The sequence below is a fragment of the Chiloscyllium plagiosum genome, unplaced genomic scaffold, assembly GCF_037043375.1.
Source record: "Chiloscyllium plagiosum isolate Xiang-an unplaced genomic scaffold, Cpla_swu_hap1 HiC_scaffold_28, whole genome shotgun sequence".
NCBI classification, from domain to species: domain Eukaryota; kingdom Metazoa; phylum Chordata; class Chondrichthyes; order Orectolobiformes; family Hemiscylliidae; genus Chiloscyllium; species Chiloscyllium plagiosum.
This window is the reverse complement of record NW_028270166.1, coordinates 13,193,571-13,220,463: the sequence shown is the minus strand read 5'-3', so window position 1 is coordinate 13,220,463 and position 26,893 is coordinate 13,193,571. Positions and strand designations below refer to the sequence as shown.

The following is a 26,893-nucleotide window of genomic DNA, read 5'->3' as shown; positions in this document are numbered from 1 at the left end:
TGGCATCCATAATTTTGACAAAACATATTGTGTATTAGTGGCTAGAGTCTGAGTTCCTTGCAACATTATAATATGGTGCTGTACTCATGACAGTATAACCATGTTTGAAGCACACTTACAAGATGTAAGTTATGACTCCAACAGACCACATATCCACCTCAGGCCCATAGCTGCAGCCTCGCAGGATTTCAGGTGCTGAAAAAAATGGAAAATAATCCAATAGCATCAATAACTTAAGCATTAAATACATATTGTTAAACTTTAGGAATAAAAATAAAAAGTGCGGAAAATATTCAGGTCTGGCAGCATCTGCAGAGAGAGAAACAGTGAGGTGAGAGTGATATCTCTTGACATCAAGATTGCATTCAACTTAGTGTGGCATCGAGGAGCCCGAGCAAAACTGGAATCGATGAGCGTTAGGGGGCAAACTCTCCACTGGTTGGAGTCATGCCTGGCACATAGAAAGATGGTTGCAGTTATTGGAGGTCAGTTATCTCAGCTCCAGAACATCTCTGCTGGAGTTCCTCAGGGTAGCATCTTAGGCCCAATCACCTGCAGCTGCTTCATCATTGACCTTCCCTCCATCATGAGGTCAGAAGCGAGGATGTTTGTCAATGATTGTACAGTACTCAGCACCATTTTTGAATCCTCAGATACTGAAGCAGTCCATATTCAAATGCAAAAAAGTCTGGGCAATATCCAGGCTTGGGCTGACAAGTGCCAAGTAACAGTCAAAAACCAGGCAATGACCATCTCCAAGAAGAGACAATCTAAACACCACTGCTTGACATTCAATGGTGTTACCATCACTGAATCCCCCACTACTAACATCCCTAGGGTTAACATTGACCAGAAACGCAACTGGACTCACCACATAAGCACAGTGGCTACAAGAGCAGGTAGCCTACAAGGCTAGGAATACTGCAGTGTGTAACTCACCTCCAACTCTCTCATAGATCCAAAGAAAGGGAATTCATGGAATGCTTACAGGATGGTCTTTTGGAACAGCTTGTAATGGAGCCCACAAAAGAACAGGCTATTCTGGACTGAGTGCTATGTAATGGTCAGACTTTATAAAAGATCTTAAAGTAAGGAAACACTTAGGAGGCAGCGATCATAATATGGTAGAGTTCAGTCTGCAATTTGTAAGAGAGAAGGCAAAATCGGATGTAATGGCGTTACAATTAAATAAAGGTAATTACAGGGGTATTAGAGAGGAACTGATGAACATCGACTGGAAGCAGAGCCTAGTGGGGAAGACATTACAACAACAATGATAGGAGTTTCTGGGTGTAATTGAGGACACAGTACAGAGGTTCATCCCAAAGGAAAGAAAGATTATCTGGAGGGGGGGGGGGTGGCTGATAAAGGAAGTCAGGAAATGTATCATAGAAACAGAGAGAGCTTATAAAGTGGCCTAGAGCACTGGGAAATCAGAAGATTGGGAAGACTACAAAAACAAACAGAGGATAACAAGGAGTGAAATAAAGAAGAAGAGGATCAAATATGAAGGTAAGCTAGCCAGTAATATGAGAAATGATAGTAAAAGTTTCTTTCAATACATAAGAAACAAACAAGAGGCAAAAGAAGAAATTGAGCTGCTCCAATTAGATTAGATTAGATTACTTTACAGTGTGGAAACAGGTCCTTTGGCCCAACAAGTCCACACCGACCCGCCGAAGCGCAACCCACCCATACTGCTTCATTTACCCCTTACCTATCACTACGGACAATTTAGCATGGCCAATTCACCTGACCTGCACATCTTTGGACTGTGGGAGGAAACCGGAGCACCCGGAAGAAACCCACGCAGACACGAGGAGAATGTGCAAAAACTCCACATAGTCAGTCACCTGAGGTGAGAATTGAACCCGGGTCTCTGGCGCTGTGAGGCAGCAGTGCTAACGACTGTGCCACCGTGCCACCCACAAATTGATTTAAATAAGAATTTTGAATGCAAAGCGCTTTGAGCATTCCTGTGACTCTGCTGTTTGAGGATGAGTGAGCACCTCTTTCCCAATGTTTCAACATTCATTCACTTTAATATCTCTCGTATCTGTTATCATGCTTTCTCTGAGCTGATCTTCTGAATAAGACCCACCTCTTACTGCCTTGATCCTATTCCAGCTAACTTCCCCTTCTGGGTTTCATGTCAGCTGATATTTGGCTGTGAACAATTCCATCTCCTCTGGTTCTGTCTCCTGTCTCTTCAAATCTGCCATTATCATACACCTCTTCAAAAAACAAATCCTTGACTCTATTGTTGTTACAAACTTTCCCCAGCTTTAAATGCCCTTTTCTGCCAAAAATTTTCAAACATATCACCTCTCAATCCATGTCGTTCTTTCTCATGAGTCGATGTTTCTAAAGTTTAAAACAGGTCTTCACCCTTCTCATAGCACTGAATCTTTCTTAATTAAAGTCCACTGTGGTTATGACAAATGGAAGATGATTCTTCCTCATGCTTCTCAGCCTGTGCATAAAATTGACACAGTAGATCATACTATCCTTTTCCATTACCTCCACCACATTGCCAAACAGGCTAGGACTGCCGTCCCAGGCTTCATGATTATCTTTCCAATCAAAGCCAAAGAATCATTTGCAATGGCTTCTCCTCATGTCCTGACCACTACCTCTCAAAGATCTATCCTTGGATGCTCCAATTTGTCAACTTAAATGCTGCCCCAAATAAAGAGATACAGCTTTCACATAAACACTGATGACTTCCAGATTACCTCACCAGCCTTTCTCTTGACTCCTCTATTGCCTTTGATTTGTCAGGTTGCTTGTCTGATGTCCAGTACTAGTTGAACAGAAAATTTCTTCAAAATAAATGTTCTGAAGAGTGCAACCATTGTCTTTATTCTCTGCCAGACGCTCTGTTCCTTAGCCACCTATACCATCAGACCATTGTTGAGCTTCAGAATCATGTAATTCTGTATAAGCCCAAGGTGAACTCCTGATCCCACATCCATTCCATCATCAGCTTTGTCTACTTCCACATGCATAACATCATCTATTTCAGGGAGAAAGTGAGGTCTGCAGACGCTGGAGATCAAAGCTGAAACTTTATTGCTGGAACAGCACAGCAGGTCAGGCAGCATCTAGGGAACAGAAGATTCGACGTTTCGGGCACATGCCCTTCATCTATTTCAGCCCCTGTCTTAGCTCATGTGCACTACAAGTTATTACCAATGGACTTAAAGGATTTAGTGATAATGCAAGAAGGCAGAATTGTGATGGAAGGTCAGCCATTATAGTAATGAATGATGATACTTGTTTCAAAAACCTACAGCTATTCCTACTTCATATATCTTGTATGTTCTAATGAAAGCCTCATTTATGCCTTTGTTACTTTTAGATTGGCTATTCCAATACTCTCCTGGTCAACCTCCCATCTTCCTCTCTCCATAAACTTCAGCTCACCAAAACTCTGCTATTATATTCTTACTCGCTGCAAGTCCTTTTCATCCATCACCTCTACATTTGTTGATTTGTATTAGGTTCCAGTCTATCAATGCTTTGATTTTAAAATTCTGATTGTTCTTTTCAAATCTATTCATGGACTAACCGTTAGAAATCTGCTATTCTCATTTTCTGGCCTTTTGCACATATCTATTTTAACCATCATTGGTAAGTGTTTCATCAGCTGGCTCAGTTTTAAAATCTAGAATTCTTTCCTTATACCTCTTTGCCTCATTAGCACTTGCTTGTCCTTTAACATACTCCTTGAGGCTTAATGTCTCCATTTGTGGCTTGATATCAAATTTTGTTTGATTACACTCCTGTCAAACCTTGAGACTTTTTGTTACACTTTAATTACTGACCCTGATTGGCCGGATACTGGGAACATTTGCACATACACATTTGACTGCATCTGGCAGTGCATGAACTACTTGTCTTACTGTTAATGTCATTGATGTGCAGCCATCAGCCAGTGCCAGTCATGGTTTGCACCTGCAAGATTGGTGACATCATTCACTCAGCAACTCTCTCTGGCATGCCCTGCCTGCGAATCACCTACTTCATCCTGCTGTCCCCAACCTTTGATGCTCCAAAATTGTGAGCTGTGGTCTTTCTAGCAAAGGTGATAATCAGTAATTTCAAGGTGCCAAAATAATACTGCCTCTCACTACATGCATGTCAATTTCTATTTCTTTCCCATTACAATCAGCTTTTGCAAAGGCCTAATGCATAAAATTATACAGTGTGCATGTCTGCAGTCTGAGAAATAATGCACAGTAAAAAATAATCTCTTTAGCAAAGTTTACTGATTGCAATTTGTTCCAACTGAGACTAATATAGTGTTCTAATCCAGAGAGAATTCCAATTTAGAATTGCCAGTTACACTTGCTTACATATACTGCATTTATTAATCCACGGGGCCTTGTTCTTTGTAGATAGAAATAACTACATATTATGTTCACATATTATGCCTGCTTCAACTCAACAAAATAGATGAGAGCCATTTGCTGGTTCATTTCTTGGGGAAATCCCTTGACAATACCAGCTTATCTACCTGCCTTATTTAAAATTTAACAAAGTTAAACATGTAGTTAACAGTCAGTCATCATGCATGGCAATATTAAACTAATCTGAAGGTAAATGTGATGTTGCCTATTTAGGCTCATTCAAGCAAAAGACAAAACACAAACTCTTAGCTTCCATATCACATCACCTAATTGCTTCTTACATAACTCCAATTACCTCATTTCGAAGTCTGCTTGAAGTATTGTCATTATTTGTATGAACAAATCTTTGTGATATTAATCCAGTGTTTGATAGCACCATCTGAATCTCTGTCCTTTAAGATCTTTAAAAGCTTTAAGTTAGTGAGTCATGTGATTGTGGATATTATTAAAGCTGCCATTGCAATGATAGTCCCTGAATTTAACCACCATGGCTGACGAAGAGATAGCATGCAGACCCTTACAGAACTATATAGTATTTTGACAGTGAAGCCCTTGCACCAGGTAGAATAAGGCCTCATTGAAATTCAGATGTTGAGCCATAATATCATTTTGATCTTGACTATATTTTCTATGGTCAGCCTTGACCGGAGGACAGCGGGTATAAAGGAGTCTCAGTCTTGATTAGAGTGGTGCTGGAAAAGCACAGCATCCAAGAAGCAGGAAAATCGTCTACCTGCCTGACCCGCTGTGCTTTTCCAGTACCACTCTAATTTAGACTCTGATCTCCAGCATCTGCAGTCCTCACTTTTGCCATAAAGGCATCTCAGGTGAACAGTAAAAAGGTAAGCAGTTTCTAAAAATGGTCCTGAGGGCAGTACGACTGTCTTCTGTCCACATGGAAACAGAAGGCCTTTGCTCCTTAGAGCAATTGTTCTCCATTCCAGCACTACCACCCTTCCGCCACTGAACTGACTGCTGGGCACTGCTGCCAGAGTCTCCTTTGAGGCTTAGCCAACTTCTTATGCTTACAAGCCTGATGTCATGTATTGGCGCTAGGTTTGGAGAGGAGTTGACTGTGGTCTATTCAAATAAAGCTCAGAAATGAATGACTCAGACCTCACACTGGAAAGGCAAGGCAAGGTGAGCTTAATGTTCTGATCACCAGTTCCACATTAGCTTCTCTTTCTCCTCAGTTAAAAGGTGGGCTTTGATCAGAGATAATTTATTTTGCAATATATATCACGAAAGGTATCATAGTAGCAAGAGTGAGTTGTCACAGTCTTACATTTGCAAAGTACATGCAAATTTCAGCACAATCTTGCAAAAGTTAAAACCAGTGCCTGGTTCAGGAGGGAGGATTGGGCTATTAGGAATGTTCCGGGGCAGATGAGATCTGTGCAAGGAGGATGGGTTACACTTTAACTGGACTAGGATCAATATCCTTTTGGGGAGATTTGCTAGTGATGTTAGGGAAGATTTAAGCGTAGCTAAGAGGAAGTTATAAAGGAAAGTGAAACATAGCAGAAATCAATCCAAGAATCAACCAAGGTCAAATTAAGGAATAGTGTTGAAAAGGCAGAATTAAAAAGCACTTTGAATGCACACAGCATTTGCAACAAGATAGATGAATTGAAGGCACCAGTAGAAGTAAAAGGGTATGATTTAATTGTCATTACAGATATTGTGACAGTAGGATCACCAACTGGGAACAAAGGGTATTTGCCATTTCAGAGAGATGGGCAAACAGGAAAAGGAGGTAGGGTAGAGCTGATCGATTTGTGAAGAGATACTTATATTTGATAAACCTGACAGACTCTTTTAAGCATGTTTTTTAGCAGAGTTGATAAGGGGGAACTGGTGGATGTGGTGTATTTAGATTTTCAGAAAGCTTCTAATAAAGTACCATATAGGAGGTTAGCAAACAAAATTAAAGTACGTGGAACTGGGGTCATAGACTAGTGCGGATTGAGGTTTGGTTATCGGCATAAAGCAGACAGTCGGAATAAGTAAGTCATACTCTGGTTGGCAGACTGTGACTAATGGAGTACTGCAAGGATCAGTGCTTGTATCCAGCTGTTTACCATTTATATTAAGGATATAGATGTGGGGCCTGTGGGCACACTTGCGATTCAGTGGTAGTACTCCCACCTCTGGACCAAGGGACCTAGGTTCAAGTCCCACCTGCTCCAGAAGTGTGTAGATAACATCTCTGAACAGGTTGACTAGAAAACATATAGATGTTAGGACAAATTGTAACATTTTCAAGTTTGCAGATGATATAAAATTTGATAGAGATTTGAATTGTGAGGAGGGACATATTCCACAGTAGAACAAGCTGCCAAAGGAAAGTAATCAGTGCCACATCACTAGAAATAATTTGAAAATTGTCATCTTCAGGATTGTCATTTTCAGCGGGCCATGCCTGTTGTGGCCAGCCCTACCCATCTAAATGTTGGCAGAATATGGTTGTTAATTTTCTGACTAAAGCAGAATCTCTCTCTATGTCGCTTTCCTCTTTTTTATGACACTTCTTTAAAGTCTACATATTTGACCAAGCACTTGGCCATCCGACCAATGCCTGCTGAATCCTAACATTATGTTTTTCTCTTTTTTTAATGCTCCTGTGAAGCACCTTTACATGATGTGTCTTTACATTGAAGCTGCTATCGAAACAGAAATGGTAGTGCTGGCCCTCCTGTGTTAACAGCATCCTGTGCTGGCACTTGGCTTGCACAGTAAATCAGATTGGTTTCAGCTGAAACACTTGGACCAAGTATGGCATGGGTTTCCTCCAGGTGCTCCAGTTTCCTCCCACCATCCAAAGATGTGTAGGTTAGGTGGATCGGCCATGAGAAATGCTGGGTTACAGGATTAGGGTAGGGGGTGGGTCTGGATGGTCTTCGGAGCGTCAGGTGAACTCGATGGGTCAAATGGCCTGTTCCACACTGTAGGGATTCTATGATACAGTGATTTAGAAAGCCTTACTGAGTCAGCAAGTGTATGACCATTGAAATATGTGGAGTGTGGATAAATGAGGTTATTCACTTTGATAGAAGGAATGTAGGTGTACGGTATTTCATAAATAATAAGAGATTGGAAAGTGTTGATGTCCAAAGGGACCTCGATGTTCTTGATCGTAAGTCACTGAACCTGGAATGCAGATGCAGCAAACAATTTGAAAGGTAAATGTTAAGTTAACCTTTATTGCAAGAGGCTGTAAGTAAAGGAGCAAAAATGTCTTGCTTCACTGATATAGAACACTAGTGAAACTACACCTCGAGTATTCTGGGTGTCCCCTTGTCTAAAGAAGGACATACTTGCCGTAGACGCACTGCAGCAGAAATTCACCAGACCTTTTCTCTGGGATGATGGGACTGCCTCATGAGGAGAGATTGGACCTGTGTCCTCTGGAGTGTAAAAGAATGAGAAATATATAAAATTCATAAAGGGATGGTCAGTGTAGATGCTGAAAAGATGGTTTCCCTGCCTGTGGGGTTTAGTCTCAGAGAACACAGTCACAGAATGAAAGGTAAGCTGTTTAGGACTGAGATGAAGAAATACATCTTCAGTCTGAGGGTGGTGATTCTTTCAAATTTTCTACCTCAGAGAGCTGTGGAAGCTCAGTCATTATGCAAGATCCAGACAGAGATTGATAGATTTCGAGCTACCAATGATAAGGGGAAAGCAGAGGACCTTAACATTGAGGTAGCTATCAATCATGATGCAGAATGACAAAGCAGATTCAAGGGGCTGAATGGCTTTCTCCTATATTTTATTGTCCAGACACCAAAGGATCTGCTGTGGAACAGAATGGTGATTAGTGCTTTACTTAATCAATTTTACAAGAACAATGCATTTGTTAGCCATTCAGTAACTTAAGTAGTTGAATCACCTTGATTCTCTGTCTCATGGGAATATTCCACTATCATTATAAATGGTAATTTGCTCCTGTAGAATAATATGAGATTGTCAAGTGAGCATTTTACTCTCAGCATGATTTGCTTGCTCCCCTTTATCCAAATAAACTCAATTCAGTGGAAGTGTTTGGCATATGATTTTTAGAGTTTTGTGGTCAAGTATTCTTGCATCAAAATGTCAATGTTTGTTAGACATTCAGTGAAATCCTACTTACTTACCGCAATATCCAGGAGTCCCACAAACTGTCTTCATGGTAACCTGCTCATTCAGAATTTTGGATAGACCAAAGTCAGCTAAATCAACAAAAAAAACAGGATCAATGGTGAATATTCTATTTTTACAACGTGTTTGTGTTTGTTGTTATTGTCAGAACAAAGGTCTATGTCATTGCCTAGAATAGTTATCAAATATAATGGTAGCATCAATGCTGTAAAGCCAACATTTTCATACCTGACAGACTAGTGATCTGTGCATCTACTTTAATAACTGCCTTTTGAAACAGATGAAAGGTTCAGGTAACTCAACAATACAGATGGTTCTTGTTGCTAAGGACAACAGTATATTTTTAAAAAATTTTTTAGTTATAATCAGAAAGGTTCCATATGGTTAAGAAAATCAAGAAAAATAGAGAGGAAACAGCATTTTAATCTTGTTGGGCATTTTTGCAGGATAGTGGCTATCTCAATAAGGCTTTAGTAAGAAATAAACTACACATAAACTGAAAATAAAAACAGAAACAGTGTGGTGTCCATGATCTTAAACAAGTATATTAAAAAATCTAAAATTCTGGGTAGAGATCAAGAGAAAATGTTCTCAATCATTGACAGTACCCCAGAAAATTAGATCTTCCTTGTCAGAATGTCATATACATGTAAAAGCAGTCTGTACTTAAAACATTAACTAGTCTTCTCTTTTCAAATTCAATCTACGATGTTTTGTATTTTTATTTAAATAGAATTTGGAGAGTTTTTCAGAAACCTTCAAATTCAGTTTGAGACAGAAAGCAACCGGGGTCTCAAAACCAATGTTCACAACATAAATTACAGAGATATGAAGAAAGTGTGTCTAAAACGGGCTGATGTAAATTGGAGACCTGTAGCCCTGGCCAGGAGATCTTTCCTGAATATTTTCCAATAATTCCTGTGAGAAGGTGTAAGTATGTGCATGTTATGTGGAGCCAGAATTGACCTTAGCTCTGTTGCTTCAACAGTGAACAACATACTGTCACTTGATCAGAGAGTCAGTTCTTATATGGAAAATGGCTTTTACTCTGAGATACAGGATTTAAAACAAAACACATTTGTTAAACATGTATGAGAACTTTCCTATTGTCATGGTTAGCAAGACTGTGAATTTGTTGACAATTTTGCTATTCACAGAGCGAATAGGAAATCTGCTGTATTGCTAAGGAATTCTGTAGTTTCTCCCAGCTTCTAGGTATGGCAAACCTTCAGTTACTTGTGATTATGTACATTGAGGCTTACCTATTTTCAGTGGTGCTTCTGATGATAGATCTGCATATAGGAGGTTTTCTGGTTTCAGGTCTCGATGTACCACTCCATTCTCATGTAAATACTGAAAAGATATTGAAAAAGAAATTAGCATTTCACATTAACAAAATAACAGTACCATAATTTTGTACTTGAAAGGCTTTTGGCCAACTAATGTACTACTGATATTTGTTTCTGATTATTGCAGTAAATTGCAGCCTCTCCTGCTTGAAGCAGTTGTACAATGATGTAACAGATAGGTTTCCCAGCATTGGCACAGCAGAGAATTTCACTGCTGTTGAAAATTATGAAAGGGTCTTAAAACTTAAAAGGTCATTATTGAAGTATGTTGGCAAAGTTTAGTAATGATATCCGTGCTAAGATTGCACATGTGCTATAATGTGATTTATTCTTTGTTCCTGTGTTTTTGGGATGACTTTTCTTGTATTTATATATAAACTCTTTGGTTCATGGGGAGATTTACTCAGATCTGAATACAATCTGTCCTGATATAACGTGATAGTTCCCGTTCCCATGTGATCAAGTGTTATAAAAAGATCATGTAATAGCAGCTTCATTTAAACCAATGGGACTAAAATTGTGTTACAGCCAATATATGTAAGGAAGGCTCACGTTCTACAAGTAATAGTCTCAGTTCTTCAATCGCGTTATAGCCAATTTGTGTTGAAGAAATGCTCATTATAGCAGAACTGACTGTACCAAAATAAGGTGTATTGGAAAGCATGCCTGACTTTCTTGCATTCCTGCTATGCTTGGGAATTGCATACAAATACAGAGCTAGGAAATGCTCTCCCTCCTTTTAGTTGTTTTGTTTTTATTACATTGGGTTAAAAGTGTTTCACAGATTTTGTTTTACCAGAAAGTGTAAAGTCTGTGGCTTTAACAATTGCGAGTTTCAGTGACTGTTCAAGCCAATTTTAATTGATTTTATATGTGGCATTCAGGAGGGAGGATGATGTTATTACATAAACCTTTGTAAAGCTGGAGTAGTTTTGTACCTTAGCTCAAAAAGCAGTACAGCCCAGAACTCAGAGGTTCCTATCCTTGGAACTGCTAACAACTGTTTTCATGGGGGTGGCGGTGGGGGTTGGGAATGGGGACCGGAGGCATTTTACACAATGGTATTTTACTGAGACAGCTGCATAGTTAAGAAGGTCAGGTGCCTTCAAACAGAAACAGTTTTGGTTACACAGATTTCTGAAACATGAAACATATCTGCGCTTTCGACATTTGAGGGAAAGGTCTGAATCTGCTCAGAATTATTTAGAGATAAATTAATCTCTTGGGTGAGGTCACATACTTCTTTTACAGAGGTCAGAATGTGTGTAAAATTGGATAAGGTCTTTGAAGATGTAGTTAGTTAAATTCTTTGTTTAAATTTTGAGAAAGAAAAGTCACTCAGCTTGCATTTGGAAAAGCATCTATGCTTGATATTTCAATAAATATTTGTTGATATGAGCATGAGGCTTATCATCATATGATTAATGCACCTTTTCTATTTCTACAACTTTTCATTACGATAGTGTTAGGTCTGTAAATTTGAACTTTCACAACCCAGAGAAGTTATAGCTGTTTTTAAATGGGTTGGGGGAGCATGAATACATGTGTTGGTTTTTATAGGGGACTAAATACTTCAAAGAAATCTTTTTCTCATCAGGGATTAAGTAATTGAGGGAATTTAAGTTTCTTGGATGGTCTTTTGTCAATGACATTTTTATTTTAAAACAGTGAAGTCTATAATAGACATTTAGAAAATTATTGTTTAATCTCATCATGGGGACTGAGGTCTTCCCATGGTGAAGATTAGATGAGTCGGCATGGAGGGAATAAAGGACCATGAACAGTGGTTGGAGTTCATAGATTGGCAAGGAAGGTATGAGAAGCAATTGAAGTTAGTTTATGGGCCTTGCATTGCAATAGAGATGTGGAAATGGTTGAAATGGGTAAAGGGTTGGGGTTATCATGTCGGTAATGAGATGCAACTGGGTGTGTCGGAGGGTGGTGCATCCGGAGATTTTATCAGTTAACACTCTGGTTCTCCATCCACCCTCTGGCTGTCTCTATGCTGTATCTAGGAGCAGAATGCCCTACTTCAGTTTGCACCTATTCTCCAGTTCATTCCTGATGAACAGCTTATGGTTGAAACATTGATTCTCCTGCTCCTTGGATGCTGCCTGACTGGCTGTGCTTTTCCAGCACCACACTCTTCGACCCCATTCCCCAGTATTAAAGATTAGAACAATGGAGTTGTTCTCAAGTTGGGTTTGTGGAGTTGGGAATTTCCCAACCAGAGTAAAATTTTTGCCCCACGACATTGTGGATCCGACTGTTTTAGCAGATTCTTGTGCTCACATTTTGAAATCCCACTGAAATGGCCAGAAACCTGGGAAGCTTAGAGGCTGGGCTTTGAGATTCTGTCATCAGGATTCTCACACCTTGGTATTCGTAGTGATACTGTTTATGGAGCTGTTACCTTTTCTGTCATCTGCTATTTGTGAAACTATTGGTCATTAGCGGGCCGACTCAGGATAACAAGGTCTACATGTATTCCAGTCTTCAGTCCTTAAACAAATTATGAGGTGCTATAATTAAAGAAGTAAGATTTTTGAAAATTATACCCCTGTGCTGGACCAGGCTTGACTAACTACAATAGTTACTTTCCTTCCTGCTGCAGACTCAGTCTAGCAGCCCTGTCCCCACTGTCAGGACTCCACTGGTTCAATTAAAAATGGAGCAACTGTGACATTCTATGTCCTTTTTTCCCACGGTGCTTCTCCAAGTTGGTGTGGAACATGGATGATTTTGGATTCATCAGCCCTAGAAGGGGGTATTGCGATGGGTGGGAATAAGCAGGAGGTTTCCTTGCCCATGTTTGACCTGGTGACATGACACTTTGTGGGTTTGGAGCGAATGAGGAGGACTGCCAGAGCAGTTCCCTGCTGACTGTATACTACCGTGTTGCCACCTCTGTTGAATTTGTTCTGATGATGGGAAATGATATATGGTCTAATGGACATACCCAGGGAAAGCGATGGTGATGTCTTTAGACATTTTATGTAAGGTATGATTCCATGAAGATGATTCAAGGCTGTTGTTTGATCAGAGGATGGACAAAACCCCAGATGATAGCAAGGAGAACTTTGCAAGATTGACAGGACTAGGTCACTGCTGTTGTTTCTGGTGCCGATAGATCAATGCTGAGCGGTCCATCCAGTTTCATCTCCTTTCTTAGACTTTGTATCAGTTTGGTCCAACTGATCATCCTTTTTTGTCTTTGAATGGTGTTGACAGGGCAGTTAAGAGTCTACCACATTTCTGTGGTTCTGGAGTCACGTATAGACCAGATCAGATTATGACAGGCAGATTTCCTTCCTCAAAGAACATCAATGAACCAGATGGGTTTTTACAACAAGCGACAGAGGTTTCGTAATCACCATTAGGTTGGCTTTCAATTCCAGTTTCTTTCATTAATTTCACCATCTGTCATGATGGGTTTTGAATCATGTTTTACCAAATCCCCAGAGCATTACCCCCTGATTGAAGGAAGCTCTTGCTGGACAGGACTTCTGTTGTCTTCTTTCCCTACTACCCCCATGGTTTTGCCAGGCCTTTTCTGGGGACAGACAGAGTGGGTTTCTCACCAGACTCCATCAGATGAGATACCTGCTGCTTCAACAAGATTCTGCTACACTTTTGGAAAAAGAACATCATTCCAATTTTGCTCAAAATTGTGGTTGTGGGAAAGTTACAGTCATGTTGTATTGACAGAAAAAATCATTACTCCCACATTATTCTCCTCAAAACAATCCGTTGTTGGGGCTATTTTTAATTCTGTGTAAGTGAATGCCTTTTGAATAATCTAAAAATTGGCCCTAATGGAATCAATTTACCATCATCTGCAGCACAGTGTGCACAACAAAGCTTTTTTTCATAATTTGTGTGGTGACAAGCTCTGAGTTTGGTGTCTGTCAAATGTTTCAATGTCAGCCAATTGTGTAATGACTTTCATCAGATTCAAGGCTGCTTAATTTCATTTGAATGAAAAATTAATCTGATTCCATAGTTTGCATTCAACCATCATCCTCCAGGTGCAAAATTTGCTCTATTTCACAAGTCCATTCATTCTGATCCTGTTGTAAGCTGCAGTATAACTGATCAAATGAAGATTGAAACCATTATATTTACTGACTATTACTCTTGGTTATTGGTTTCCTTTTGCTTGTTTATAGGTTATGGAGAATGCTGGCAAGGCATGGGTTTTGCATCCCAGCGATCACACTTTGTGTTCGAGTCTCATTCCAAATATTTAGTAAGGAGAGTATCACAGTCAATTTGGATTCTGTCCTTACATACATGCATGCATGCTCTTGCATTGAACAGAAGAACTGAGAGTAACATGCTGCATCAAGCATTGCTGAAATGTTACAGAATTCCTGACAGCACTGTTGAAATGCCGACAACTCAAGGACTGCAGCAGTTCAAGAAGACAGCTCACCACCTTATCCTGAGCAATTTGAGATAGTCAATAAAAACTGGTCTAGCTAGCTAATATTCCATTAATGAATGGAAAAAAAAAATAAACATTTGTGAAATATTAAAAACCTTTGAGTGGCTGTGACATTGACATTCTAATAACCTGTTCCTGTGAATGCTATTGAGAGGCTGACAGAACTACTTCTAATAATATGTGAAAGGTTGGTGTACCCTCTGAAGTTTCTGCCTTGACGTTACACTGATCTTGTTTTTTTCCAACTCTGCAGCCTTTCCCTCAGCGTAAACTGTAACTGAAATCTTCTCAGGCATGGAACAACATGGGGATTGGAAAAAAGTTGGGAGAATTGCATTAGTTCGGCAGTGAGGAGCCTCCTGCCATCAAGAGCAAAATGTCCCATTTTCCAACCAAGTAGTCAACTTCAATATTAGATTCTTGGTAGTTAGCATGACGAGGCTCCATCTGGGTAATCCAAGATGGAGGACGGGAAAAATTTCTGGCTGTAACAGCTGCTCCTTTTTTGAGGTATGTTAGGTGCTGGAGGTGATTTTCCTTTGCTGTTTGAATTCATGTATCGCTGGACATTGGAGTGGAGGAACTGTTGGGCGAAGTTCGCAGCACAGAATCAGATAAGTTAATCATTGTTTTTAAGTGTGGTCTACATAGAATCGGCAGTTGTGAGTAGAGTGGGTTCTTTCTTGATTATATGTTTTTGGAGATATGTCTCATGATTAAACTTAAAATATAAGCCATAGCTATTAATTTAACCTGGGGCAGTGTTTGTAGAGGAATAAGACGGTGTTATTTTCTGGGTCTATAGATTGTGAAGGAGCAAATATGGCCTTTAATAGAGTGATATGTACTTCTTGTCAGATGTGGGAGTTTAAAGAGACCTTAAGGGTTACTGCGGATTATATCTGCCATAAATGCTGTTGGCTGCGAATCTTATCAGATCAAATGGATTGGTTAGAGAGACAGTTAGAAGCGATGAGGAATTTGCAACAGCATGTGATGGATGGCAGTTATAGGAATGGGGGAAAGTCTCAGATATAGTCACATAGATGGGTTAACTCCAGGAAAAGTAAGAGAGGTAGGCACCTAGGGGAGGAGTCTTCTGTGGATAGACCCATTTCAAACAGGTATGCTGTTTTGGAAAATGTAGGGGGTGATGGATTCTCAGGGGAACGTAGCATGTACAGCCAAGTTTTTGGTATTGAGACTGGCTGTAATGCAACGAGGGGTACGTCGGGTTCCAAGAGATCAATTGTGTTAGGGGATTCTCTAGTCTGAGGTACAGACAGACATTTCTGTGGCCAGCAGCGAAAAAGCAGAATGGTGGGCTGCTTCCCTGGTGCCAGGATCAAGGATGCCTCAGAGAGGGTGCAGAATGTTCTCATGGGGGAGAAGGGCCAGCAAGAGGTCATTGTTGACATTGGAACCAATGACATAGGAAGGGAAAAGGTTGAGATTCTGAAAGGAGATTACAGAGAGTTAGGCAAAAATTTAAAAACGAGGTCCTCGAGAGTGGTAATATCTAGATTACCCCCAGTGCTACGAGCTAGTGAGGGCAGGAGTAGGAGGATAGAGCAGATGAATGCATGGCTGAGGAGCTGGTGTATTGGAGAAGGATTCACATTTTTGGATAATTGGAATCTCTTTTGGGATAGAAGTGACCTGTACAAGAAGGATGGATTGCACCTAAATTGGAAGGGAACTAATATACTGGCAGGGATATTTGCTAGAGCTGCTCGTGAGGATATAAACTGGTAGGGTGGGGGGGAGAGGGGGTGGTGGGACCCAGGGAGATAGTGAGGAAAGAGATCAATCTGAAACTGGTACAGTTGAGAACAGAAGCAAGTCAAACAGTCAGGGCAGGCAGGGACAAGGTAGGACTAATAAATTAAACTGCATTTATTTCAATGCAAGGGGCCTAACAGGGAAGGCAGATGAAGTCAGGGCATGGTTAGGAACATGGGACTGGGATATCATAGCAATTACAGAAACATGGCTCAGGGATGAGCAGGACTGGCAGCTTAATGTTCCAGGATACAAATGCTACAGGAAGGATAGAAAGGGAGGCAAGAAAGGAGGGGGAGTGGCATTTTTGATAAGGGATAGCATTACAGCTGTGTTGAGGGAGGATATTCCTGAAAATACATCCAGGGAAGTTATTTGGGTGGAACTGAGAAATAAGAAAGGGATGATAACCTTATTGGGATTGTATTATAGATCCCCTTCTCGTCAGAGGGAAATTGAGAAACAAACTTGTAAGAAGATCTCAGCTATCTGTAAGAATAATAGGGTGGTTATGGTAGGGAATTTTAACTTTCCAAACATAGACTGGGACTGCCAATGTGTTAAGGGTTTAGATGGAGAGGAATTTGTTAAGTATGTACAAGACAATTTTCTGATTCAGTATGTGGATGTACCTACTAGAGAAGGTGCAAAACTTGACCTACTCTCGGGAAATAAGGCAGGGCAGGTGACTGAGGTGTCAGTGGGGGAGCACTTTGGGCCCAGCGACCATAATTCTATTAGATTTAAAATAATGATGGAAAAGGATAGACTAAATTTAAAAGTTGAAGTTCTAAATTGGAGAAAGGCCAATTTTGACGGTATTAGGCAAGAACTTTCAAAAGCTGATTGGGGCAGATGTTCGCATGTAAAGGGACGGCTGGAAAATGAAAAGCCTTCAGAAATGAGATAACAAGAATCCAGAGAAAGTATATTCCTGTCAGGGTGAAAGGGAAGGCTGGTAGGTATAGGGAATGCTGGATGACTAAAGAAACTGAGGGTTTGGTTAAGAAAAAGAAGGTATAGACAGGATAGATCGAATGAATCCTAAGAAGAATATAAAGGAAGTAGGAGTACACTTAAGAGGGAAATCAGTAGGGCAAAAAGGAGACATGAGATAGCTTTGGCAAATGGAATTAAGGAGAATCCAAAGAGTTTTTACAAATACATTAAGGACAAAAGAGTAACTATGGAGAGAAGAGGGGTCTTCAAAGATCAGCAAGGCGGCCTTTGTGTGGAGCTGTAGAAAATGGGGGAGATACTAAATGAGTATTTTGCATCAGTATTTACTGTGGAAAAGGATATGGATGATATAGACTGGAGGGAAATAGATGGTGACATCTTGCAAATTGTCCAAATTACAGAGGAGAAAGTGCTGCATGTCTTGAAACAGTTAAAGGTGGATAAATCCCCAGGACCTGATCAGGTGCACCCTAGAACTCTGTGGGAAGCTAGAGAAGTGATTGCTGGGCCTCTTCCTGAGATATTTGTATCATGGATAGTCACAGGTGAGATGCTAGAAGACTGGAGGTTGGTTAACGTGGTGCCACTGTTTAAGAAGGGTGATAAGGACAAGCCAGGGAATTATAGACCAGTGAGCCTGACCTCGGTGATGGGGAGATTGTTGGAGGGAATCCTGAGGGACAGGATGTACATGTATTTGGAAAGGCAAGGACTGATTAGGGATAGTCAACATGGTTTTGTGCATGGGAAATCATGTCTCACAAATCTGATTGGGTTTTTTGAGGAAGTAACAAAGAGGATTGATGAGGGCAGAGAGGTAGATGTGATCTATGTGGACTTCAATAAGGTGTTCGACAAGGTTCCTAGTGGGAGACTGATTAGCAAAGTTAGATTTCACGGAATACAAGGAGAACTAGCCATTTGGATACAGAACTGGGCTGAAAATGTGTTGCTGGAAAAGCGCAGCAGGTCAGGCAGCATCCAGGGAACAGGAGAATCGATGTTTCGGGCATAAGCCCTTCTTCAGGAATCTTGACCTGCTGCGCTTTTCCAGCAACACATTTTCAGCTCTGATCTCCAGCATCTGCAGACCTCACTTTCTCCTCAAGGATACAGAACTGGCTCAAAGATAGAAGACAGAGGGTGTTGGTGGAAGGTTGTTTTTCAGACCGGAGGCGTGTGACCAGTGGAGTGCCACAAGGATTGGTGCTGGGTCCTCTACTTTTTGTCATTTACATAAATGATTTGGATACGTGCATAAGAGGTACCGTTAGTAAGTTTGCAGATGACACCAAAATTGGAGGTGTAGTGGACAGTGAAGAGGGTTACCTCAGATTACAACAGGATCTGGAGCAGATGGGCCAATGGGCTGAGAGGTGGCATATGGAGTTTAATTCAGATAAATACAAGGTGCTGCATTTTGGGAAAGCAAATCTTAGCAGGACTTATACACTTAATGGTAAGGTCCTAGGGAGTGTTGCTGAACAAAGAAACCTTGGAGTGCAGGTTCATAGCTCCTTGAAAGTGGAGTCGCAGGTAGATAGGATGTGAAGAAGGCGTTTGGTGTGCTTTCCTTTATTGGTCAGAGTACTGAGTACAGGAGTTGAGAGGTCATGTTGCAGCTGTATAGGACATTGGTTAGGCCACTGTTGGAATATTGCGTGCAGTTATGGTCTCCTTCCTATTGGAAAGATGTTGTGAAAGTTGAAAGGGTTCAGAAAAGATTTACAAGGATGTTGCCAGGGTTGGAGGATTTGAGCTATAGGGAGAGGCTTAACAGGCTGGGGCTGTTTTCCCTGGAGCGTCGGAGGCTGATGGGTGACCTCATAGAGGTTTACAAAATTATGAGGGACATGGATAGGGTAAATAGGCAAAGTCTTTTCCCTCAGGTTGGGGAGTCCAGAACTAGAGGGCTTAGGTTTAGGGTGAGAGGGGAAAGATATTAAAGAGACCTACAGGGCAACCTTTTCACACAGAGAGTGGCACATGTATGGAATGAGCTACCAGAAGAAGTGGTAGAGGCTGGTACAATTGCAATATTTAAAAGGTATTTGGATGGGTATATGAATAGGAAGGGTTTGGAGGGATATGGGCTGGGTGCTGGCAGGTGGGACTAGATTTGGTTGGGATATCTGGTCGGCATGGACGAGTAGGACCGAAGGGTCTGTTTCCATGCTGTACATCTCTGTGACTCTATTTTGTTATCTCACCTCAATGATACGTAGTTTCCTATTCTTCCAACTGCTGGATAGAAAATTAGATGACAACAATACCCTACTTGAAAGTCAGAACTATAACCTGGTGATTCCAGCTCACCACATTTTCCTCTGGCACTCCATAAGTGAATAAAATCTTAGGACATGCTCCAAGGACAGTGAAAACATATATGTCCTATCCATCAGGGTCTCCAGATGTCCATCCACAAAGTGGGATGCCAATTTTCCTCTGTCTGACATGTCTGGGCAATTGACAGGATCTGTGCAGGAGAGCTGTGGACTACCAATGCTTGACAGGGTGCATGGCTGGGCTTTGAAAATGGTACCATTGCCAGGAATACCTGGAGGGTCTGCCAGTGGCCAACACTTCCACCTGTGGTGAGTGGGAGAATGCGATATACAAAGGTAAGGTGAGTTTGGGAAGATAGCCATCCACTTATCCCCTCTATTAACTTATTTATTATGAAGAAAATCAACCTTAGTTCATTGTACCCTGCCTTCACACAACAAAAAAAGCAATATAACTCACTTCCTAAATTTCTCTCTCTTGCCTTCCATTAGTGTCCCCGTTTTCTTGCTTCCTCCTTTCCCTATCCTTTTTTCTTATTTTTTCTTCTCCAATTCCAATTGATTCCCTTTTGTAAAATCTTATTACCTTCCCATCTTCTAAATCTACTTGGAATGGATTTAATCTGCCCATGTGCAAGATTCTAGCTGGAAAAGTTTCTAAGAACTCTAAAACCTCAATAATTGCCTCAATTTTTATTGTGCCGAGGAACCCACAGAAATCTTATTGTTTAGCTGTGAAAGTAGTGCTTTCAAGCATGCCAGGGACACTGAGTATTTGTCAATATGACACTTAATCACAGCAGCATCTGTCAAGTTACAGGTTTATATTTAAGACTTGAGGTTGAGCCCATTTCTTTGTAATGGGTGGTTTCTTTCAAGTTGTCCATGTCCAGATATTTTGTCAGAAATAGTAAAATCATTTAATTGTTCAAAATAAAAGCAAAACCTTTATTGAAATAACATTTAAAATGTCTTTATATGCTCAATTCTGTACTTGCATATCCTCCTTCAGTCTCCTTCACCTCTGCAACTAATAGTTGCTTAGCAACGTCCTGTATTGTCCGGCAGATACCAATGCTGGGATATGTAATTTTTTACATAATCATTTTAAAATTCATTAATGGGATGAGGGTGTCGCTGGCTAGGCTGTCATTTATTGCATGTCCACAGGGGGCAGTTTTTTAAGAATCAACCACATTGATGTGGGTCTGGAGTCACATGTAGGCCAGACCAAGTAAGGATTGCAGTTTCCTTCATTATAGGACATTAGTGACCCAGATGGGTTTTTCGAACAATCAGCAATGGATTCATGGTCAGCGTTAGACTCTTAATTGTGGAGTTTTAAGCAGCTTTGAAGTTACTGATATTTAATAAATTGAAAATAAATGCAAGCTTACATTGCCCTGTTACCAAACAATGGATTTCTGGTTATGAATATTCCATCTTTAATCAGAATACCATTTCAACACTTTGCTATGTTCTGTTGCAAATCTTTACTTGTCCCTGTTTGGAATGTTGCAGGAAAAGTTGTCTTGTTTATGCCACATTCATTTGCATCCTCCATTTCACTCATTGAGGCAGATATTGACACTGTACAATGGTGTAAAATGATGCTAGCAAGTTTTATTTCCTTTGAAGTCAATCCTTTGGCTTGCTTCCTTGGCTTGCTCGCAATCAACTATTCAACTAATTTGTGACTGAACAGTTACAAACATTAATTGCAATTTTTTTTAAAAAGGCCTTTCTTGAAAATTACCAATTTGCGACCATGTTATCCATTCGTTTTGCTCTGTTGCCTCTTATCCCTTTGAGACTAAAACTCTTGACCTCATTTATTAGTCCGACACGATACTATAATGTTGTCAGGAGGTCGAGAGGTTTTTAATCAAGATTACATCGACAGAGATCTCAAAAGAGAAACACTGTGCTCTTCTCAGTTAAGTTAATGTCTTTAAAGGACCTCAGTCTAGTGTCATTTTACTTAGATACTCAACCTAATCCAGGCCCAGACCAGAAGCTCCAACCTATGCTGAAAATTGAGGGGTTGAAGTGATGTTAGTTTACTATGATTTGGATGTTGCAGCTGACTAAGGCTGATGATGGAATTTGGCTAGTGACTGGGTTGAGAGCCCATTCATCAGTTCAAGGTAAGCCCTGATGTTTTTCAGCCCATTAATAGGAACTGCAGTTAGTGATGCACCAATAGCAATAAATTCCCTTAGTCCCTTTATTGATGACATAGAGATGCTGGTGTTGGACTGGGGTGTACAAAGTTAAAAATCACACAACATCAGGTTATAGTCCAACAGGTTTAATTGGAAGCACTAACTTTCTGAGCACTGCTCCTTCATCAGGTGATTGTGGAGTATAAGATTGAATTTGTACTTGCACAATTACATTGTACTTTGCTCAAAAACTGCATGAATCCATGTAAGATTCTGTTAATTCATTTTTTAGATTAGAATCAGTCTAAACATTATGGCACAGATAGCAGCACAGAGGGGTGCTAATACCCAATACATTGTCTGGACTTACACCAATTGTTAAAGTTCACTTGAGAATGTAACTTTTTAAAAAATGTTCTGCGATTTACATATGAAAGAAGCGAAACTAACATGATCATTCTAACAGATGAGAGACTTGACAAACAATCAAGGTATTTTTCAATGTATAATTTCAGTTACATCACACTGTAAAATTTTGCTATAAATTCTGTGTCTTACAATCTTAAACTCCACAATCACTTGATGAAGGAGCAGCACTCCAAAAGCTAGTGCTTCCAATCAAACCTGTAAGACTATAGACTGGTGTTGTGTGATTTTTAACTTGCTTTACTGTTGTCTTGAGGGTGCATAGATTTGGGTGTTATTAACATAATTCCATATCATCCCTATACTGTGTTGCAGATATGGGTGTGGATTCCTTCAGGTTTTCCACTAGCACCACAGGAGGGTATACTTATATAGTATCTTATATATTTGAGTTCAGAGATTATTTTTAAAGACTGGGTCTCTGAAGTCTTAGTTATTAAACTTAAAATAAAAGGAATCTAGAGATGAATGATAGACAGGAAAAAAATTGCCAGATAAAAATGAAGTGATCCACAAGATGCACTGCAAATCTCACCAACTTTACTTCAATAGTGTCTCAGGCACACAAAGGGATTAGAGTCCCAATGTTACAGGAACACCATCACATTTCAGTCTACAACAACCTGCTTTGGACACAAGCTGCCCATGAACTACAATTGCTGAGTGAATATACTCAAATTTCCTCACAGAGTTTTGCAGTGTAAACAGAAGGTCCACTATCACATTCTTTGAAAAAAATGAGATGGGCAATAAATGCCATTGTAAATCTGCTTAAACCAGAGAACAATTAAGTTTTAATAAAGGAAAACCAGTGTTGAGATACAGAGTCTTCAAGTGAGTGATGTTGACAGCATATTGGCCTGATCCATTTGAGTAAGGATGGCCAGGTGGAGGGTGGTCATGATTGCTAGAAGATATTAACCAAGCTCAACAATCTTTACAATTCCTGGGTGCCGCCTGCAATGTCAGCTAAGGAAGTTTGTGCTGCCTTTCTAGAGGGAAAGTGATGATGGCTATTACATTTTGTACTTGATCAATTATTTCAGCTTGGCAAAAAATGTAATGCAGTCGCGACCTTCAGAGATAAAAGGAAGAGTTGGCCTTTCCAAGAGGTGGCATAGCCATAAATGCCCTCCTTTGTGTAGCTTAAAAAAGAAACAGAGATCTTCTTTTATAATGGAAGAGCCAGCAAATGTAAATCCTAAGGTAAATGTAAATCCTGGGATAAGGGCAGATATACATACAACATATGAGTTGTACCTGCTATTCTATGCCCTTAGGACCTGCTCTAAAAATCTAGAAGCACAATTGGAACTCCCAGAAATATTCCCATCTCACCATCATTGGTACTCTAAATAACATTATGGACTGAAAGAAACTTTGGAAGGCAATTGTAAGATTTTGCATGCAGACATCTGCATCAAACATGATGCCTCAATAATATTGCAGATAAAGTGACATAAAAATTGAGATGTTTCAAGAGGAGTGGAGGGGAGGTAAAATAGGTGGTGGATTGGCCTGCTAATCACACAGATTTGAAGCAGTTCATGCGCTGTAGGTGGACCTACAATACTGTTAGGGAATGAATTTCAGATTTTTGATCCAGTGGGACTGAAGGAATGGCAATATTTCCAAATCAAGGTGGTGAGTGGCTTGGATGGAAACTGCAGGTGCTGTATTCAAATGTGTCTACTACCCTTGTTCCTCTCTGTGAGAGTCTTAGTGAATTTCTGCAGTGCATATTGTAGAAGGTACAGAAACTTCTGTTACTGAGTGTTGGTGGAGGATGTGGAGCCAATCAAGTGGGCTACTTTGTCCTGAATGGTGTCACTCTTCTTGAGTGTTGTTGGACTTGGGTGTGGGACTGCTCCCACTACATATCATTGCCTCAAGCTGCAGCCTGTACCACTGCTTTAAGGCTGATTTCTTCTTTTCCAGTTCTTACCACAGCATTAATGCTTTATGTCTTTCTTTGAAGTGTTCTTGCCCTGAGGTTTTCTTCTCCAGGATTCATTAGGTCTTCATATCTCAATCTATTATCTTCATCAGACTATATAAGCAGGCAGATCAGTCGTCAGATCACCACATTGTATGGTGAAGTGAAACTATGTTTTCTGAACAACATCACTGCTCACTGAGTGTTATATGCTTACATTAATAACCTTATACGTATATGTTTCTCCAGTGCCTGCATAGTCTAGTGCAGATGAGGATATCTATGTTTTAGTTGAACAATAGGAGTCTTGTTTGAATAAACAAATGTAGTTTGTTGTACCTCTGCAACTAGTTACAGGTTATAAGAACGTACTCTACTCTACAGGTGAAAATAGATAAGTCCCCTGGGCCTGATGGCATTTATCCTAGGATTCTCTGGGAAGCAAGGGAGGAGATTGCAGAGCCATTGGCCTTGATTTTTATGTCCTCTTTGTCTACAGGAGTAGTGCCAGAAGACTGGAGGATAGCAAATGTGGTTCCCTTGTTCAAAAAGGGGAGTAGGGATAACCCTAGTAACTATAGGCCGGTGAGTCTCACTTCTGTTGTGGGCAAAGTCTTAGAGAGAATTGTAAGGGATAGGATTTATGCACATCTGGATAGGAATAATGTGATCAAGGATAGTCAGCATGGTTTTGTGAAGGGCAGGTCGTGCCTCACAAACCTTATTGAATTCTTTGAAAAGGTGACGAAGGAGGTTGATGAGGGGAAAGCGGTAGATGTGGTATATATGGATTTTAATAAGGCGTTTGATAAGGTTCCCCATGGTAGGCTACTGCAGAAAATACGGAGATATGGCATTGAGGGTGAGTTGGAGGTTTGGATTAGGAATTGGCTGGATGGAAGAAGACAGAGGGTAGTAGTTGATGGCAAAGTTTCTTCATGGAGTGCCGTCACTAGCGGTGTTCCGCAAGGATCTGTTTTGGGACCATTGCTGTTTGTCATTTTTATAAATGACCTGGAAGAGGGGTTAGAAGGTTGGGTGAGCAAGTTTGCGGATGATACGAAAGTCGGAGGAGTTGTTGACAGTGAGGAAGGATGTGGCAGGTTACAGCAGGATATAGAGAAGCTGCAGAGCTGGGCAGAAAGGTGGCAAATGGAATTCAATGTAGCTAAATGTGAGGTGATTCACTTTGGGAAGAATAACAAAAAGATGGGGTACTGGGCTAATGGTCGGATACTTGGTAGTGTGGATGAGCAGAGGGATCTTGGTGTCCATGTACACAGATCTCTGAAAGTTGCCACCCAGGTAAATAGTGCGGTGAGGAAGGCATATGGCGTACTGGCTTTTATTGGTAGAGGAATTGAGTTCCGGAGTCCTGAGGTCATGATGCAGTTGTATAAAACTCTGGTGCGGCCGCATCTTGAATATTGTGTGCAGTTTTGATCGCCATACTATAGGAAGGATGTCGAGCCACTGGAACGGGTGCAGAGGAGGTTTACCAGGATGTTGCCTGGTATGGAAGGAAGATCGTATGAGGATAGACTGAGACACTTGGGGCTGTTTTCATTAGAGAAAAGAAGGTTTAGGGGTGACTTGATTGAGGTGTACAAGATGATTAGGGGGTTAGATAGGGTTGACAGTGTGAACCTTTTCCCGCGTATGGAGTCGGGTATTACAAGGGGGCATAGCTTTAAATTAAGGGGGGGTAGATATAGGACTGAAGTTAGGGGTAGGTTCTTCACTCAGCGAGTCGTAAGTTCATGGAATGCCCTGCCAGCAGCAGTGGTGGACTCTCCCTCTTTATGGGCATTTAAGCGGGCATTGGATAGGTATATGGAGGATAGTGGGTTAGTATAGGTTAGGTGGGCTTGGATCGGCGCAACATCGAGGGCCAAAGGGCCTGTACTGCGCTGTATTCTTCTATGTTCTATGTTCTACTACTACAAAGACTATTGGGAGGACCTGGCCTCAGATCTCTCTCCCACAAAACCTAATTATATTTTCCCATCAAGTGGTCATGACAACAGATATTGCTTTTGCATTCATTTAATGGTTAACCCTGTTAGATCCTTCCAGAATGACCCAAAACTCTGCTTCCTGTTAGTTTTCTTAACCAAGATTGGATACAAATTCCAACCAGGTACAAGACACCCAAATAACAACTACCAAGCTCTTTAAACCCAAACTGCAGAATTAATTACATCTTAATTGTTTAGTGAAAACCAAATCAATCACCCACTGTCCTCCTGGGCTCTCAAAGGTATTGCAGATAACAACTTTAAGGACAATGGATGTACAAAAAGCGTTAAGCTGTTTTGTAAATATGAAATAGCAGCTTAACATTCTGGGATATCAATGTCTTAAGGGAAGTGAAAGAGGTGGGGGAGTTGCATTACTGGTTAGGGATCATATTACAGCTGTGTTAGAGAGATATTGCAGCAAGTCATTATGAAGAGAGCTCAGGAATGGGATGGGTGCAATCACAATGCTGTGATTATACTACAGACATCACAGCTGCCAGTGGAAAATAGAGGAAGAGACATGTCTTCAGATTCTGGCAAGATGTGAAAATAACTGTGGTTGTGGTAGTTGATTTTAACATGCCCCATATTGACTGGGACTGCCTTACTGCTGGGGGTTTGGATGGGGACCAATTTGTTAGGTGGGTCCAGACAAGTTTTTTGAAACAGTATGTGGATAGTCCAACAAGGGCAGGAGCCATACTGGACCTGGTACTGGAAAATAAACCCAGCCAGGTGATCAATGGGGGAGCATTTTCAGAATAGTGACCATAATTCTGTACAAATTTGGATACTTATGGATAGGCCAAGAGTGGAGCTCGGATGAAGTTGTTAAATAGGGGTGAAGGCCAACTATAACTGAGTAAGGCAAGAATTAGAGATGTGGATTGGGAGCGACTGTTGGAGGGTAAATCTGCATCTGACACGTGGGAGTCTTTTAAGGACCAGTTGATTAGAGTGCTCCTGAGAA

At 40.7% G+C, this 26,893-nt stretch overlaps 1 protein-coding gene across 1 annotated transcript in view; it reads right to left on the bottom strand.

The window, feature by feature from the left end:
* Positions 1-26,893, bottom strand: part of LOC122565403 (calcium/calmodulin-dependent protein kinase type IV-like) — a 151,295-nt gene that overhangs the window by 8,677 nt on the left and 115,725 nt on the right. The window contains exons 6-8 of the mRNA XM_043721352.2: positions 9,815-9,905; positions 8,549-8,623; positions 120-195 (exon numbers count right to left, since the gene is read on the bottom strand). Of these exons, the coding sequence (XP_043577287.1) occupies positions 120-195; positions 8,549-8,623; positions 9,815-9,905 (242 nt within the window). The remainder of the gene's footprint in view (positions 1-119; positions 196-8,548; positions 8,624-9,814; positions 9,906-26,893) is intronic.